Source organism: Sphaerodactylus townsendi, linkage group LG03 (assembly GCF_021028975.2).
Source record: "Sphaerodactylus townsendi isolate TG3544 linkage group LG03, MPM_Stown_v2.3, whole genome shotgun sequence".
In the NCBI taxonomy this organism is placed as follows: Eukaryota; Metazoa; Chordata; class Lepidosauria; order Squamata; family Sphaerodactylidae; genus Sphaerodactylus; species Sphaerodactylus townsendi.
In genome coordinates this window covers 144,118,098-144,135,123 of record NC_059427.1, presented here as the reverse complement: position 1 = coordinate 144,135,123, position 17,026 = coordinate 144,118,098, and the positions used below count along the sequence as shown (strand labels likewise).

The 17,026-nt window shown below is 51.3% G+C and overlaps 1 protein-coding gene across 1 annotated transcript; it reads left to right on the top strand.

Annotated features, from left to right (window-relative positions):
* Positions 1-306: 306 nt before the first annotated feature.
* Positions 307-16,488, top strand: TUBB4A (tubulin beta 4A class IVa). Its single transcript, XM_048488403.1, has 4 exons — positions 307-455; positions 10,190-10,298; positions 12,809-12,919; positions 14,874-16,488. The coding sequence occupies exons 1-4, from the start codon at positions 399-401 to the stop codon at positions 15,929-15,931; spliced, it is 1,335 nt and encodes a 444-aa protein (XP_048344360.1). The 5' UTR covers positions 307-398; the 3' UTR covers positions 15,932-16,488.
* The last annotated feature ends 538 nt before the right edge of the window (positions 16,489-17,026 follow it).

The window sequence follows — 17,026 nt, the reverse complement described above, 5'->3', positions numbered from 1 at the left end:
GTCTCAGGTGGAGGTCTGTCCCATCAGCTGCTACCTGGTCCTTTTTAACTGGAAATGCCAGGGATCGAACTGGAGGCCCTTCTGCCTGCAGCCCCCCTGAACTCGGTGACTCGTGGGCAGGACCGGGCGGGAAGCCCCGGGGAGCCTTTTCCGACCTCCTGCGTTTCGGACCCACCGCCTAACACTGGGCGACAGCGCGCCCGGGCATGTACAGAGCGCCCCTCTCCGCGCCCAGCAGCCGCAAGAACAGGGCGCGTCCGCCGGGGCGGGGGAGCCGGACGGCCGGGCGGCAACCGCACATGCGCAGTGGCCAGGGTGGGCCCCTCCCTCGCCGGGCTGGCCCCATTTAAAGCGCAGCCGCGGGGGTGGGGGCGCCAGAGCGGCGCAGACGAGAGACCATGAGGGAGATCGTGCACCTGCAGGCCGGCCAGTGCGGCAACCAGATCGGGGCCAAGGTCAGCGCGCCGAGCCCGACGTGGCCCCCTCGGCCGTCTGTCGCGCGCCCCGAGGGGGTCCCCGTCGCTGCCGCCCCTTTCGCGGGCCACGGAGGGCGGAGGGGGCCCGAGGACGGTGGGACCCCCCCTGCAGGGCGCGCCGTGGGGGGAAGGGTGGGCTGGCAGGCGGTCCGTGCCCGCGGGCGCTTCCTACGTGCCTGGGCGGCTCTCTCCGCAATGCGGCCGCCAACATGGCTCCCGCCCGCTGCTCCTCTTTTCCTCCCCCCCCCCGCCCACCGACAGAAAGGTGGGGGTGCCCTCCCCCCCCCCCCCCCCGCACCTGTCCGAAGCCGGCCTGGGATACGGCGCCAGCTGGAGGCGCGCGCCAAGTCGGGCTGGCCCCTTCCCCGCGCGCCTGCGCCCCTCCTCGCTGGGAGCGCGCGCGGCCGAGGGGCGACGGGCTCTCCCTGAGGGGCGTCTCGGAGGGGGGGAAGGGGCCGGGTCCTTTGCTGGGCCCCGGTTGGAGCCCCGGAACCCCCAGTTCGGACGGGAAGGCCCTCTCCCTGCTCCAGAGCCCGAGCAGGCGACTCACGGCCTGGCTCAGAGAGAGGCGGGCGGGATGAGTGCTCAGCTCGTGGAGACAGGCCCTGGCTCAAGGCCGGAGCTCTTGCCTGGCAGGCCCCGGCCCCGGGTTCAGCCCCCCCCCCACCTCCACCAGGCACAAGGCCATGTGACAGACGCCCCCACCCCCTGAGTCATGGAGAGCAGCTGCCAGTCCGAGTAGTAGGCAGTCATGACCATTTGTGGGGCCAAGGGTCTGATTCAGTGGGATGACTTAGGTTTGTGTGTTCAGGGGGGGGGGGGGGGAAAGCCGGGTTCTGTGAGAACCCCTTTGGTGTTTGTCAGCCCAAAATTCTTGGTGAGAGGGGCAGACCCACGGGTAGTGTTACCCATTAAAAACTTGCTTCCGCAGACTGCTTGGGTTCCTATAGCCCTTTAGCCCGTTTCCCCAAAGCCCTCACATTCTCTCTGTTTAAGTACAAAATCCTCTGAGGATCCTCGGAAGATGCCAGCCACAGATTCAGGCGAAACGTTACAGCCCGGAAACCCCACAGCATCCTGGGGAAGGTTGTCAAGAGATCTTGCCCAGCCGGATCAAACATTGGGGCTGGATTCAGCCGCCTGCTGTGGACATCAGTCCCGGCACACGCACCCCCCTCCCCCACCAAGTGGTGTTCTTGGACCAACTGAGGCACCCCCCCCCCCCCCGCAAACCGAGCCAACCAAGTCACATTTGTGTCATATCCGGCCCTTGCAACAAATGAATTTGACACTCCTATCTTAAGCGTTGTTTCTTTCTTATCTCCCAAGGAAGTAGGTCAGAAACGTGGCCGGTTTGCCCGCCCTGGTCTGCGGAGTTGCTCCACCCTTGTCAGTAACATGAACTCCAGCTTCGAAAGCACGAGAGCTGGATTTCTTTGGGCTGCCGTTTAAGACGTGTGTCTCCTCTGCTTTGCTGGAAAGCTGAGCTGCCGGCTTGTGCTCTCTTCCCCACCCCACCATCTTTATCTGACTAGCTGCACAGATTGATGCACGCGGGGTGGGGGGAGCAACAGCTGCTAATGCCACTGAGCCTAGTTCTGGCCCAGTGGAGGGTGAGGTCGTGCACGACAGCGTGGTTCTTCCGTGCGGAATGTACTGTGCACGTACAATACTTGGTCTTCGGCTTGCATGGTACAGCAGCATTGTTTAGGGCAGGGATCTGCAACCTGCGGCTCTCCAGATGTTCATGGACTACAAATCCCATCAGCCCCTGCCAGCATGGCCAATTGGGGCTGATGGGATTTGTAGTCCATGAACATCTGGAGAGCCGCAGGTTGCAGACCCCTGGTTTAGGGGAAGTGTGGTGGAGTGGTTAGAGTGTTGGAGAGACCCGAGTTCGAATCCTTTCTGTGCTCTGGAAGCTCCGTGGGGGACCTTCTCAGCCTAATCTACCTGTCAGTGAATCCACCCTATTCAAAAAATGTGGGGCGGGTGCACTGAGTCAATATAGCCAAACCACTTCTACACCCTGAGGGCTGACACATGATTGAGGAATGATGGTAGATCAGGGGCCTGCAACCTGCAACTCTCCAGATGTTCATGGACGACAAATCCCATCAGCCCCTGCCAGCATGGCCAATTGGGGCTGATGGGATTTGTCGTCCATGAACATCTGGAGAGCCGCAGGTTGCAGACCCTTGTGATAGATTATTTTACAAGTTGCTGATATTTGTAATGCATGCATCGTAGTTATACGTGAGCGTGTATTGTAAGCCGAAAGCATTATTTGGGTTAGAGATTCAAGGAGTACTTTTGTACTTAAACACAAGAATTTTCATTATAAAGATTTAAAATGCATTGCGGTCTTAGGACAAGTGTGTTAGCCGTCAGGGTGAAAAGTGGTTTGGTTATATTTAATCTACCTCTCAGGGCTGTTGTGAACAGAGAAGAACCATGTAAGCCACTTTGGGTCCTTGTTGAGAAGGAAGGCGAGGTAGAAAGGTAGTAAATAAGTTGCCCAAGCAGTGCCATTGTGTCAAGTCTCCTGGGAACCCAAAGTGTGCTTCCCACTGTACGGCAGGGGGTTGGACTTGATGGCCCTTGTGGTCTTTTCCAACTCTATGATTCTGTGCCCTCCATTCCCTGCTAAAAGGTATGTGGGATGCACCTGGATGAATAGGGTGTGGAGGAAGGCCTCTCAGCCACTCACGCCCTGGACAGTCTGTGGTGATGAAGTTGAGATGCAAATTTGTTCCATTGCTGAGAAGTGGGCCTGAGCCATTATGATTGAGTTTGCATCCTTCTCTGTCTGCAAGCTCACTCAGCAACTGGGAGGGGGAAGAAGCTGGGAATAACTCATAACCTTTCCTGTGTGGCCGGGTTGCAACTTCTCTTGCCGTTTATTTATGGCTGGCAGCTGTTTTCCGTGCCATCCCTTGAAGTTAAGCTGTGGCTCCCTCTGGCAAGGTTGCGATGCACCCCTCGGTTTTCCTAACATCTGTTTGACATTATGGCTAAAACCCAGGGGGGATCTGAGGGCATTAATAAACAGAAAGCGCTTAAGGACTTATCTGCTCAGTGTGCACAGATGAACTGCGCATGGCTGTGTGGATTGTGCGCTTCCCTTGGAGACACTCACTTCACCCTGACCTCAAGTGTAATTATGGCTGTGCAGAGTCACTCTTTGATAGAATCATAGAGTTGGAAGAGACCCCAAGGGCCATCCAGTCCAACCCCTGCCATGCAGGAACACACCATCAAACACTCCCGACAGATGGCCATCCAGCCTCTTGTTTAAAAACCTCCAGAGACTCCGCCACACTCCGAGGCAGTGAATTCTACTGTTGGACAGCCCTGACAGTCAGAAAGTCCTTCCTAATGTTTAAGTGGAATCTCTTTTCCTGCCCCTTGAATGTATTACTCCATCTCCTAATCTCTGAGGCAGCAGAAGACTAGCTTGCTCCCTCTTTGACATGGCATCCCTTCAAATATTTAAACATAGCTATCATGTCCCCCCTTAACCTTCGCTTCTCCAGACTAAACATCCCCAGCTCCCTAAGCCTCTCTTCATAGGGCATAGGTGTCAAACTCATGGCCTTCCAGATGTTATGGACTACAGTTCCCATCATCCCATGCCAGCATGATACTGGCAGGGGATGATGGGAACTGTAGTCCATAACATCTGGAGGGCCGCGAGTTTGACACCTGTGCCATAGGGCATGGACTCCAGATCTTTGACCATTTTGGTTGCCCTCCTCTGGGCACGTTCCAGCTTGTCGATATCCTTCTTAAATTGCACTGCCCAGAACTAAACACAGTACTCTAGGTGAGGTCTAACCATTGTAGAGTAGAGTGGTACAATTACTTCCCTTGATCTAGAGGCACTATACTTTTATTGATACCTCCCAGAATTGCATGGGCTTTCTTGGCTGCCATATCACACTGCTGACTCAAGTTCAGTTTGTGGTCTACTAAGACTCCCAGACTCCCTTCACACGTAGTGTTGTCAAGCCAGGTGTCACCCATCCTATATCTGCATTTCATTTTTTTCTGCTTAAGTGTAGTATCTTACAATTATTCCTGTTGAAATTCATTTTGTTAGTTTTGGCCCAGCTCTCTAATCTGTCCAGAACATTTTGAATCCTGCCCCTGTTCTCCAAGATACTAGCTATCCTTCCTAATTTGGAGCCATCTGCAAATTTGATTAGCATGCCCTCTATTCCATCATCCAAGTCATTGATTAAAAATATTGAACAGCAGTGGGCCCAGGACAGAACCCCGTGGCAGGCTCCAGGATGAAAATGAACCATTGATGAGCACTCTTTGTGTTCGGTCAGTCAACCAGTTATAAATCTATCTTACAGTTGCATTGTGTAGTCTGCATTTTCCAGCTTACTCGCAAAAATATCATAACTCTGTATAGGCTTCGGGGGGGGGGGGGTGCCCATGCGTGCATGCATTTCTACTGAACTCTTCCCCCGTTCCCAGTTGAAGAATGAGCTGTGTTTGCTGGGAAGGTCTTGGCCTTGATTTTGTATGCAACCCACCTAGTTGTCCTAGGAGCAGCAGTGACGTAATGGTTAAGAGCAGGTGCATTCTAATCAAACTGGGTTTGATTCCCCGCTCTGCTGCTTGAGCTGTGGAGGCTTATCTGGGGAATTCAGATTAGCCTGTGCACTCCAGCACACACCAGCTAGATGACCTTGGGCTAGTCACAGTTCTTTGGAGCTCTCTCAGCCCCACCTACCTCACAGGGGGTTTGTTGTGAGCGGGGAACGACAAGGAGTTTGTAAGCCCCTTTGAGTCTCCTACAGGAGAGAAAGGGGGAATATAAATCCAAACCCTTCTTTTCCTTCTTGTGGCTAGGGTAAAAAATCTGTCTTGCTCTCCTGCAATCTCTTGCTCTCCTGTATATCCTGAGAAAGAAAGGTGCTAGCAGCAATGCTTTTGGGATAGGATCTTAGTGTGTGTGGCATGTGGTTTCTTGTGGCAGTCCAGGGCCACTTGAAGCTGTCCTGGAACGGGCTTTGAGGTGGGGCACTCACAGGCCAGGCTGAAAGGTTCCATTTTAAGGTATGGTCATGAGCTGCTGGTTAGATCTCTAGTTCTTCATTCTCCCAAGGAGAGAAAAGAATTGGGGTTTCCATCTTTGATTTGGGAAGACGGCCTGTAGGTGCAAACCCTTCAAAGGGAAGCCATACCCATGGGTGAAAAGGATGCTGGAAAATGAATGGGCTTTTGAAACCCTAACATATCCTTGGGTGGCAGGGCCAGGGCGTCACTGCAGAGAAAAAACTGTTGGCCATTTTTGCCTGCTCCCCCTCCCCGCCCCCAACAGCATCTCAGAGCTTCTGGGCTCACCATCTGCTTTTGAGTTGGGTAGATTTATGGCTGCTGCACTGGTTGTTCCCTGATGGGCGGGATACTTTTGTGGGGGTGGAGAAGATAGGGTGACTTCTGCATCCTTCTTCGTGCTGCTTTTTGTCTGGTTTCACAAGCTGCTGGGTATAAATAGAACCTGCCATTCATTCTGCAGCGGCTCAGGCTGGCAAGGAGACTCCATTTTGTGGCAGGAGGTGTTGAGAAATGACCGGGCACTCCACCTGGAAGGCTGAGCTTCTTGGTTGGGTTGCCCTAGTTGCGTGCTGGGAAGGAAGGAATCCTGGCTTCCAAAGTAACACTGGGATCCTAATATTGATGAGGGTTGGCTGGAAATGGGGCAGGTTCTGGGAAGCAGGTGTGAGCGAGCCCAGGGCTCCTGTGAGATGTATCCCCTGTCCTTAGGAGAAGGGAAGATTTTCAGAAATTCTGGTCATTTTCCCCTCTTGTGTTCACTTACAATGTACTGCAGACAGGAAGGGGTTGCAGCAGTATATGAAAGAGAGATTTGTTTGTGGTTCCTCAGTGAGAACTGCACTTGGGGGTCCCAGGCGCAGACCCCTGGCCACTGGGTTCCAATTGCTCTGGAAGACAGGCCAACAGAAGGCTTTCCTGCCATGTTCAATTCAACGCACCCAAACCCTTGGAAAGAGCTTTCTGCCAAGGAGTTCTACCTGGAGGGGCTAGACCGCTTTTTTGTTTCAAACCAGTTTCAATGTAGAAGAACAAGATTTTTTATTTATAGCCCCCTTTTCTGCATAAGGAGTCTCAAATTAGCTTACAAGCTCCTTTCCCTTCCTCTCCCCACAACAGACTCCTTGTGGGGTCACTGGGCTGACAGAGTTCAAAGAGAACTGCAACTAGACCAAGATCACCCAGCAGAAATGTAGGAGTGGGGAAGCAAATGTGGTGTACCAGATATGCCTCAGCCATTCAAGTGGAGGAGTGGGGAATCAAACCTGGTTCTCCAGGTTAGAGTCCACCAGCTCCTAACCACTATACCACGCTGCAAAACACACCACCCCTATGCCATGCTGTATTTGTCATCATTGTACTTGGAGGTTCGTGAGATTTCAGGGACTCCCCAGAATATTATACATAACTTGGATTTCCCTGCAAAAAAGAAAATCTGTGTGAGAAAAATATAGGTCAGCTGGATGGTGTAACAGAACTATTGTTCTCAGCGGGCATCTGGTTTCCGTAGGATGGCTTCCCCTTACTCTGGTGCACGATGTTGTTTTCTGCACTCAATTGCAGTATGCTTCAGTGTGCAAGCCAGTACCATTGAAAACGTAGCCAGGCGGCTGCTCTGCCGCTGAGCCGCAGCCCCTCCTCAAACAGCCCTTTGGTCCCTCAAGGTCCGTATTGTCTACTCTGACTGGCAGCCGCTCTCCCGGGTTTCAGGCTGCGGTCTTTCACGTCGCCAACTGCCTGGTCCTTTTACCTGGAGATGCCGGGGATTGAACTTGGGACCTCCCACTTGGGTGGGAGCAGCAGTGGCGTAGTGGTTGAGAGCAGGTACACTCTAATCTGGAGGAACCGGGTTTGATTCCCGGCTCTGCTGCTTGAGCTGTGGAGGCTTCTCTGGGGAATTCAGATTAGCCCGTGCACTCCCACACACGCCAGCTGGGTGACCTTGGGCTAGTTACAGTTCTTCAGAGCTCTCTCCGCCCCACTCACCTCACAGGGTGTTTGTTGTGAGGGAGGGAAGGGAAAAGAGTTTGTAAGCCCCTTTGAGTCTCCTTACAGGAGAGAAAGGGGCGATATAAATCCAATTCTTCTTTTTCTTCTGCATGCTGAGCAAAGGCTGGCCCCCTAAGCCAGATCCCCAAACACCAATCAAGGCGCCTTCTACTGAATCAGAACCTTAGTCCACCAAAGACAGTATTGTCTATTCAAGCTGTGAGTGGCTATCTAGGGTCTTTGACATCACCTGCGGTCGGCCCCTTGAACCGCGGATGCTTGGGGTGAAGTGGGGACCATTTGCACAGCAAGCAAAACCTCCAGAGCTGAGTCATAGAATCATAGAGTTGGAAGAGACCCCAGGACCATCAAGTCCCAACCCCCTGCAGTGCAGGAACACACATTCAAAGCACTCCTGTCAGATGACCCCTTCATGAAGAACTCTCTGTCTTGCTTCGGGAAGCTGCCCTCCATTAACCCAAGCTGAACTCTGTAGCTTCAGTCAACAAATTGTCTTGTTTGCTACAGAATTGCGTGTGTAGGGGGGGGGGGGGATCTGATGATCCCTCAGCCCTGTGGTACTTGTCACGGTGCCGCCTTTGATAATAAGTATGCGCGCCTGCTGCTGGAGGCAATTGGAGAATTGATGTTGGGACATGCCTCAAGGATGACGGCGTAAGGAATATGTTCTACCTCCCCCTCTTGGCGCTCAGAAGATGCGTCTATGGTACATCGTCCCACAATTCTTTTGCATCGTGTTCTCCCTGAACGGGATCTCTGGGTCAAAGTTTCCATTCTGAGACCGCGGGGCTGTTTTCCTTCTGTATTAAAATTGAGCAGTTTAGAAGAATGCCTCTCTTCCCTGCAGCAAGGTGCCCTAGCCCAGAGTCCCTCAACCTTTTTGAGCTGAGGGCACCTTTGGATTCTGCCCACCATGTTGGGGACCCCCTGCCCCAGCACATATGGCTCACTCAGCACCCTGGCTTCCTTGTGTGTTCATTGAGGCCACAATTTAGAGATGGGTTTCTGGACATGGGTGACGTGTCAGGGACCACCCTGGTCATTCCAAGGGGGGAGTGAAACCCCCAGCACTACCTCAGAAGGGAGGGGCTTCTGTCTGTGCCACACCATTGCCTCCATGACAGTCTAGTCATGTGACAGGCAGCTGAGGCTCAGAAGTACCAAGATAGCTGTATCTGATTTTTATGCCCTCCTCAGTGGATTTGATCAGAGATGGAGTGGATGCCATTTCTCTTGGCTGTGCCTTTGCCAACTCATCACAGTTCGCCTGCTGAGTTACCCATCAGTCTGTCTGCCCATTTCTATAATGTATGTAGTTTTTCACTGGCCCATTGTGAGACGTTTCTTCCCAATGGGCTGGGGAAATTAAAAACTTGCTCCACTACAAGACTGGCGCAAGTACAGGGGTCCCCAGCTTGGTGCCCAGGGGCACCGTGATGCCTGCCAACACCTATAATGGCACCCACCAAGGATTTTTTAAAAGTGGGTGGGGCTCTTGTCCAGCAGGGTTTGTCACTAGTCATGGGAGCCCCTAACTTTAATCCTAACCATCACTTTCCGGTGTCAGCCTGACCATTACCCCAAACGAACTGAATATGGCGTCCTCCGACTTCTCTGGGACACACCGATGTGGGTTGATAGATCAGGGACTGACTTAAATGTTCACTTGACACAATAATACTTTAAATTGCATGCAATGATTAAAACGTTTATACCCCCATCTTTCCTCATGGTTCAGAAACCATTCTTAAAATGGGTTTGAGAGCATCCCATCATCTTCTAGATGAGCATAGAATGCACGCGGAGAAGTGCTTTCCAAGGGCAAACAGTTAGATTTGAGTCCAGTAGACCCTTAGAGACTAGTCAGATTTGGGGATATGAGCTTTCAGTATCGCTTGGTCAGATATTGAAGAGACTCTTGAAAGCTTATATCCCTGAACCTGGTTGGTCCCTCAGATGCTACTGGACTAAAATCTAACTGTTCCACAGCAGAGCAATGCAGCGACTCACCTGAAACTACCTTCTAAGGATGAAGAGTCTGAAACCCAGGAACCAGAAGTACTATTGTTTACTGCTCTGTGAAATTGAATCTCCTCTTGGACAAACGCCGCCTTCAGAGGTTAGGTTGTGCTGGTTGAGTGAAGAGGAACCAATACCCATCTGCCTTCTCAGCTCTTGAGATAATTTGATGATGAAACAGTCTATGACGTGGGGGGTGGAGGGAGATACTGATACTGCTGAGTGGGGTAGGCCAGGTATTGGAGTACGCTGCTCTCCAGCAGAAGGCAGGTGTAAAATGACAGGTGAGAGGCTCGACTGCCATCTGGAGAAATGCCTCCCCCTTACCCCACTTCTCTTCTTTCCCTCCGCCTTTCTCCCTGACAAATTTATGAGGTTCATAGGCTCACAGCAGTACCTGAAGTGGGAATTTCAAGCAGTTCTCACTCTAACATCTCTCGGGCCGTTTTCCTGTGTAAGTCACGTGACTCTTAAATGGGACTTGTATTTTCTTGCTCAGATGTACACTGCGAAGATGTTTTCTGCTTCTCCGGTTCCCAAAAGACAAGGAGAGATCTTTCAGAGGGATTTGTTCACCTAATCGTCCCTAATAATTTATCCTTCCCTGACAGTTCTGGGAAGTCATCAGCGATGAACACGGCATAGACCCCACCGGCACCTACCATGGAGACAGCGACCTGCAGCTGGAGAGGATCAACGTCTACTACAACGAAGCTTCAGGTTGGTACAGCTGGCCGTGTGGAAGCCCAAGTCCTCCTTCAAATCCCATTGTGGTCCTTCCTGCACAAATCTACCTGCGGCCAGCTATGGTTTTTCCACGTTCACCCCACCTTTCCTTCTCTGCCACGCACTGTCGGCCAATCCCTGTGCCTTCTTTTGTGGAGGGGTCTCCCTGAGGGGATCGGGAAGGTTCTCACTCTCCCGATCTCCTGCGAAGTAGATGCAAAACAGAATTATCCAGGAGCTCTTTTTGCAGAGGTAAACGGACTTGAACTGTAATGAAATGCTTCAGAAAGTGGCATGGGTAAAAGGATTGGAATGTGGCCTCCATCACTGTATTGCTTACCCATCGCTGTCGGCATGCTCCAGACTACCCCACTTAAGGTATCATGTTTCAAAACTTTGTTTGCTTGAGACGTCTGCCTGAAAATTACACTGCCCATCAGATGTCTCGTCCTGTTGATTGTGCTTGACTTGCACGATCTAATCTGCCTTGAGTTTCAGTGAGCAAGATGGAATATAAAGCATAAACAGGTGGAATATAAATAACATTAAATAAATCGGTGTTGCCTGCTGTCGCTTTTGGGTGCATAATGTTCTCCTGCAGCACAAGTGATAGCAGAGGTGGGGAACCAGACCCGCACACCTCTGATGCTGCGCCCTGCTTGCTCTGCGATAATAATCCTGGATGTGACAGTGCTCAGTGTGTCAACAGGATAAAGAGCTGTGTTGTTGTGAAAGTACCAATCCTGCATCTCAACTCTGTGCCAAAGGGAACCACTGCTTTGCTTCCTCCTAGTCTTCTTAGCCCATATGGTGTGATGGTCATGCTGCAGCCAGGGTAAAATAGGTGGTACTCTCTAGTGGGCCACGGAGCATCTTGTGTGACATTAAGCTGGTCACTCTCAGCCTGTCCTACCTCATGGGAGTGTTATGGCAGGGCAGGGCATTGTCTTGAGCTCCTTAAAGGGGGATGAGACTTTAATGAGGAGTAGTGGCACAGTGGTTAAGAGCAGGTGCACTCTAATCTGGAGAACTGGGTTTGATTCCCCGCTCTGCCACTTGAGCTGCAGAGGCCTATTTGGGGAACCAATTAGCCTGTGTACTCCAGCACGTGCCAGCTGGGTGACCTTGGGCTAGTCACAGTTCTTAGGAGCTCTCTCAGCCCCTCCTACCTCACAGGGTGTTTGTTGTGGGGGGGGAGGGAAAGGAGATTGTAAGTCCCTTTGAGTCTCCTTACAGGAGAGAAAGGGGGGAATATAAATCCAAGCTGTTCTTCTTCTAATGGCTTCTTGGTCCCTGGTTCCTTGGTATTTATCTTCCCTGCCTTTGAACCGATCATGATCCAGAGTGAAGTACACCCATTCTCCTCTCTTCCATCTTATTTACACAACAACTCTGTGAGTTAGGTTAGGCTGAAGGCACATAACTGACCAAGGTCACACAGTGAGGTTCCACAGCAGAGTAGGGATTCAAATCTGGGCCTTCTATATCCTACTTGGCTACTCTTACCATTATGCCACACTAGTTGTTTTCCCTTTTGACCTGACTTCTTTGGTTTTATCTCTGGTCTTTCCTTGGATAAACAGCACAGGGTATAATGGGAGAGCTGGGGCTCATGGTGAAAATTATCCAAGGGGGCATTTTTATACAGGAAATGGGGCTACATCATAACAGAGCAGTCCAGGAAAACGAACTGTTCCTACTGATGTGATACTATGTCCTGCATTACTTAACATGTTGCAGTTGTAACTTATACTTTGTTCATACGGCAACACTATTTCAAAAATATTGCAGCTCTTAGTCTTGTTACATTGCTTATTAAATGTATCATCCTATTGATCTTATTGACTGGCGTTGTGTAAGCCGGCATAGATGTCAAGCTTGCGGCCCTCCAGTTGTTATGGACTACAGTTCCCATCATCCCTTGCCAGCACCAATCTGGCAGGGGATGGTGGGAACTGTAGTCCATAACATCTGGAGGGCCGCAAGTTTGACACCTGTGGTGTAAGCCACATTGAGTCACTGGGAGAAAGGCAGGCTATAAATAAAAACAGAACAAAGACCAAACGGAATCAGTCGGGCTCATGATACGCCTTAGCAAACAGGGATTGGTCTCCCTTCTGCAAACTGTCAATTTATTGTGAGAGATTTCGCAGAGAAATATGAATGAACGCTGAACAGGATCCTGCCTGCAAAATGAACGGGAACTCTCACCGAACGATTCCTGATTTTTTCCCCCAAGCAGTTAAGAATGAGGGCAGTTAGCCCCTGCAGAAGTGACCCATTAGCTTCTTTTTCGATAAAGAGCACATAAGTCTTTTCTGAACCTGGACTGAGCTTGGCTCTGGGCTCTTTTGAGGCAGGTCTACTTCTGTGCAGGCAAGACTTGAACCTTCCCCTCCTGGCAGGTGGGCAGAAAGTCAGTTCCCAGAATAACAGGGAGGGGGATGTCGTCACAGGTGAGTTGTCACCCCCATTTTCAAGGCTTCTCATCTCTCTCCACACAGGTGGCAAGTATGTCCCCAGGGCTGTCTTGGTTGACCTGGAACCTGGCACCATGGACTCCGTCAGGTCTGGACCTTTCGGGCAAATATTCAGGCCTGACAACTTTGTCTTTGGTAAGGAGTGGTCTGGGAAGGCTGTTGCATTCTTCTCTGGTCCGGTGCATGTCAGATTAACATGTTTCTTGTGAACTGAAGAGAAAATAATGTTAGCGACTGATTTGGGGGGCCTGCCCCAGACACATAGTTTAGTTGCAAAGGCAGTCGGTGTGATTTCCCCTCCACCCCAAGGGCTCAAGGTAAGTTACAATATCAATACATCAAAAACCAGTGTCTGTGTTGTGTTTTTGATGGAGGCCTGCTGGGGTTCTGTTGTGTTCTGGAGCATCCATCGTGACCCCAGGCCACAGGAAGCACTTTCTTCACAGGGAACGGGCAAGTTTCACCCTTGGTTTCAGGAAGACTGGGCTTGTTGTGGGCATGCTAAAGAGGCGTAGCTGTGTCTTTAAAAGTGCATTCTTCTTGCCTTCTGTCCCCTCACATCCCCAGCCTAGGACGCCCACATTTGCAACTTCAAATGAGTTTCTAGTAAATGCCAAGCATTTGGTGCATACGCATGAGCATAGCTTCGTTATCTCCTGTGTCCTGCACTTTAAAAGCTGCGTGTACCCAGCGCAGTGTGTTTGCAAATGTAGCTCTAAATTAAAACCACCCTCTGCTCCTGCTTGGGAGATATGCCTGGGGGAAGAAGCCGGCTCAGTAGCTTTTCGCTCTCTGTGTGTGTACTGATTCAGGTTTTACAAGCACCTGCGTGAGCCAGGTGCTGACTGGGAAGGGAATGAACTGGAAGCTTTGTGCCGTGCAGAGCTGCAATATAATCTAGCCAGGCTGGCTTAGAGGTGGCTTTCCAAATGTTCCTGAAGCTTGGAGGCCATTCGTGGGAGCTAAAGGAATAACAGGAGCATTTTGTAAGGGGGGGAGCCAACTTTAAGCAAGTTCTAGCTATTGTGGCTGCAGATATGGTTGAAATGGGGTTAATTCTTTAAAAAAAACAATTCTCTTGAACATGAAAATCATGAAATGAGAACTTCCCGCAAGTATAGGTTGCTCAGACTGTTAAGCATGTTTGGCTACTTGGTTGCAATCTTATCTGAAACTGCATGGAACTTGTGACCTCTGCAAGAGCAGAAACGGCGTAGCTGGTAGAAGGCAGGTCAGTCATATGTAGCAGGGTGTGTAAAGTTCCTCCCTGAAAGCACAGCGGCCTTTCTAAATGTTTTTTTTTCACAATACCATGAGTCTGCCAACCTGCCACTTGAATGGCAGGCAGCCCAGTTACGTGCAGAATGCTACCAGCCCTACTTCTGAAAGAGTTTTTGAGTGTTCCTGGTTGGGTAGCAGGAAATATGTTAAACAGTAATTTTCTTGTTACATCAGTAAAGGTTACGTTTGATTGATTTGGGCTTTTGTATCGTTGTGGCCCAGCATGCTCCATGAATCCTGACTTGTAAAAAGCTGTTTTAAAATGCATTCAGAAACTTCTGCATACAGTCTGTGAATGCCCATCTGGATTACAGCTCTGTCTTTATTTCGTCACCTTTGAAGAATCATGGTGAAATTAGCATCCCAGGGCGGTGGAGAGAACTCATTTTCTGTCATGGATGTCTTTGTGCAGCAGGAGCAGCAGTGGCGTAGTGGTTACGAGCAGGCACAACCTAATCTGCAGAACTGGGTTTGATTCCCCGCTCTGCTGCCTGAGCTGTGGAGGCTTATCTGGGGAACCAGATTGGCCTGTGCACTCCAACTCATGTCAGCTGGGTGACCTTGGCTAGTCACAGCTTTTCGGAGCTCTCAGCCCCACCCACTTCACAGGTGTTTGTTGTGGGGGGGAAGGGCAAGGAGATTGTAAGCCCCTTTGAGTCTCCTTACAGGAGAGAAAGGGAGGGGGTATAAGTCCAAAACTCTTCTCTTTACTGGGAAAAGCTTATTTTTGACCTCGTTGTTGTTAGTGGCCACTGATGACCCAAGTTTCTCCTCTCCTCATATCCCACCCCTTTTCTTTGCTGTTTAGGCCAAAGTGGTGCTGGGAACAACTGGGCCAAAGGACACTACACGGAAGGAGCCGAGCTGGTTGACTCTGTCCTGGATGTGGTAAGGAAGGAAGCGGAAAGCTGCGACTGCCTCCAGGGCTTTCAGCTGACCCACTCCCTCGGTGGGGGCACGGGGTCAGGAATGGGAACTCTGCTGATCAGCAAGATCCGGGAGGAGTATCCAGACCGCATCATGAACACGTTCAGCGTGGTACCGTCACCTAAGGTCTCGGACACGGTGGTGGAACCTTACAACGCTACCCTTTCCGTGCACCAGTTGGTGGAGAACACGGACGAGACGTATTGCATTGACAATGAGGCCCTCTATGACATCTGCTTCCGTACCCTCAAGCTTACCACGCCCACCTACGGCGATCTCAACCACTTGGTCTCGGCCACCATGAGTGGCGTGACAACTTGCCTCCGTTTCCCCGGCCAGCTGAACGCCGACCTCCGCAAACTGGCTGTCAACATGGTGCCCTTCCCTCGTTTACATTTCTTCATGCCCGGTTTCGCCCCTCTCACCAGCCGGGGCAGCCAGCAGTACCGAGCCTTGACCGTTCCAGAGCTCACTCAGCAGATGTTCGACTCCAAGAACATGATGGCCGCTTGTGACCCCCGCCACGGCCGTTACCTGACCGTCGCGGCCGTCTTCCGAGGAAGGATGTCCATGAAGGAAGTCGACGAGCAAATGCTGAATGTGCAGAACAAGAACAGCAGCTATTTCGTGGAGTGGATCCCGAACAATGTGAAGACGGCTGTTTGTGACATTCCGCCCCGTGGGCTCAAAATGGCCGCCACCTTCATCGGCAACAGCACCGCCATTCAAGAGCTCTTCAAGCGCATCTCGGAGCAGTTCACGGCTATGTTCCGCCGCAAAGCCTTCCTCCACTGGTACACGGGCGAAGGCATGGATGAGATGGAGTTCACGGAGGCCGAGAGCAACATGAACGACCTGGTGTCGGAGTACCAGCAGTACCAAGATGCTACCGCTGAGGAAGGAGAGTTCGAAGAGGAGGCTGAAGAGGAAGTAGCGTGAAGGTCTCTCCTGCACCCCCCGTGACTCCTTTTTATCCCCACCAGTCTTCTGAACCAATGGACCATATTCCTGCGCTGGCATAGACTTGGACATTCTAGGTCCACCCTCAAGGAGACCAGAGCTTCCTTCCCGCCTGCCAATGCCGTGGTGTCAACTGCTCCGTTGGGGATTGGTGGGGATTGTAGTCTCTGTTCAGGAATGGCAGCGAGTGGTGATATGTCTAGCAAAAGCACTCTTTTCCTTCTCACTGGCTCCTCCCGCTCCAAAGCACCTTCTCTGCCGTGATGTCTGTCTTTAGTGTTCCGTATGGTCACGTGAATCTTTTAGTTTCCCAAAAATGAGTATGCACTAACTCGTAATCCGCATTGTTCTAGGGTTTTTTCCCCCTTCCCATCTATGCCAGGCTTAAAGGAAAGGGTAATGGAATTCGGGGTGGGGGTGGTTTGTAGGATCGGGACTCTGTCCTTTAGGGTGAAACGTAGTCCTCTTTTAGTGTGTTTGCTGTCAAAACACTTGTATGTCTCCACAATAAACTACTGAGTATTGGTACAACCTAATACTGTTTTGAGTAGTGTCTTGTTCAGTCTACCTGGCTGCGAAGGCTGAGTGGAAGCAGGTGAATGGTCCTGGCTGTTGTTACTCTTCTTTTTCCTGTGGGGATCTGGGAGTCTGAATACTTTCATCTGGATTCCTTTCCAACAGCATGGTGTAGTGGTTAAGAGCAGGTGCACTCTAATCTGGAGAACCGGGTTTGATTTCCCGCTCTGCCACTTGAGCTGTGGAGGCTTTTCTGGTGAACAAGATTAGCTTGTGGACTCCCGACACATGCCAGCTGGGTGACCTTGGGCTAGTCACAGTTCTTCGGAGCTCTCTCAGCCCCCCCCCCCCACCTCAAAGGGGGTTTGTTGTGAGGGGGAAGGGAAAGGAGTTTGTCAGCCCCTTTGAGTCTCCATACAGGAGAGAAAGGGGGGATATCTTCTCCTTCTAATGGATTAGGTTCCCACTGCGTCCTGCACTAGAAAGGGATACTTGCTGTATGGGGGATATTTCCAAAGATATTCATGTTCCACACCCATGAATCTACCTTCTACTGAA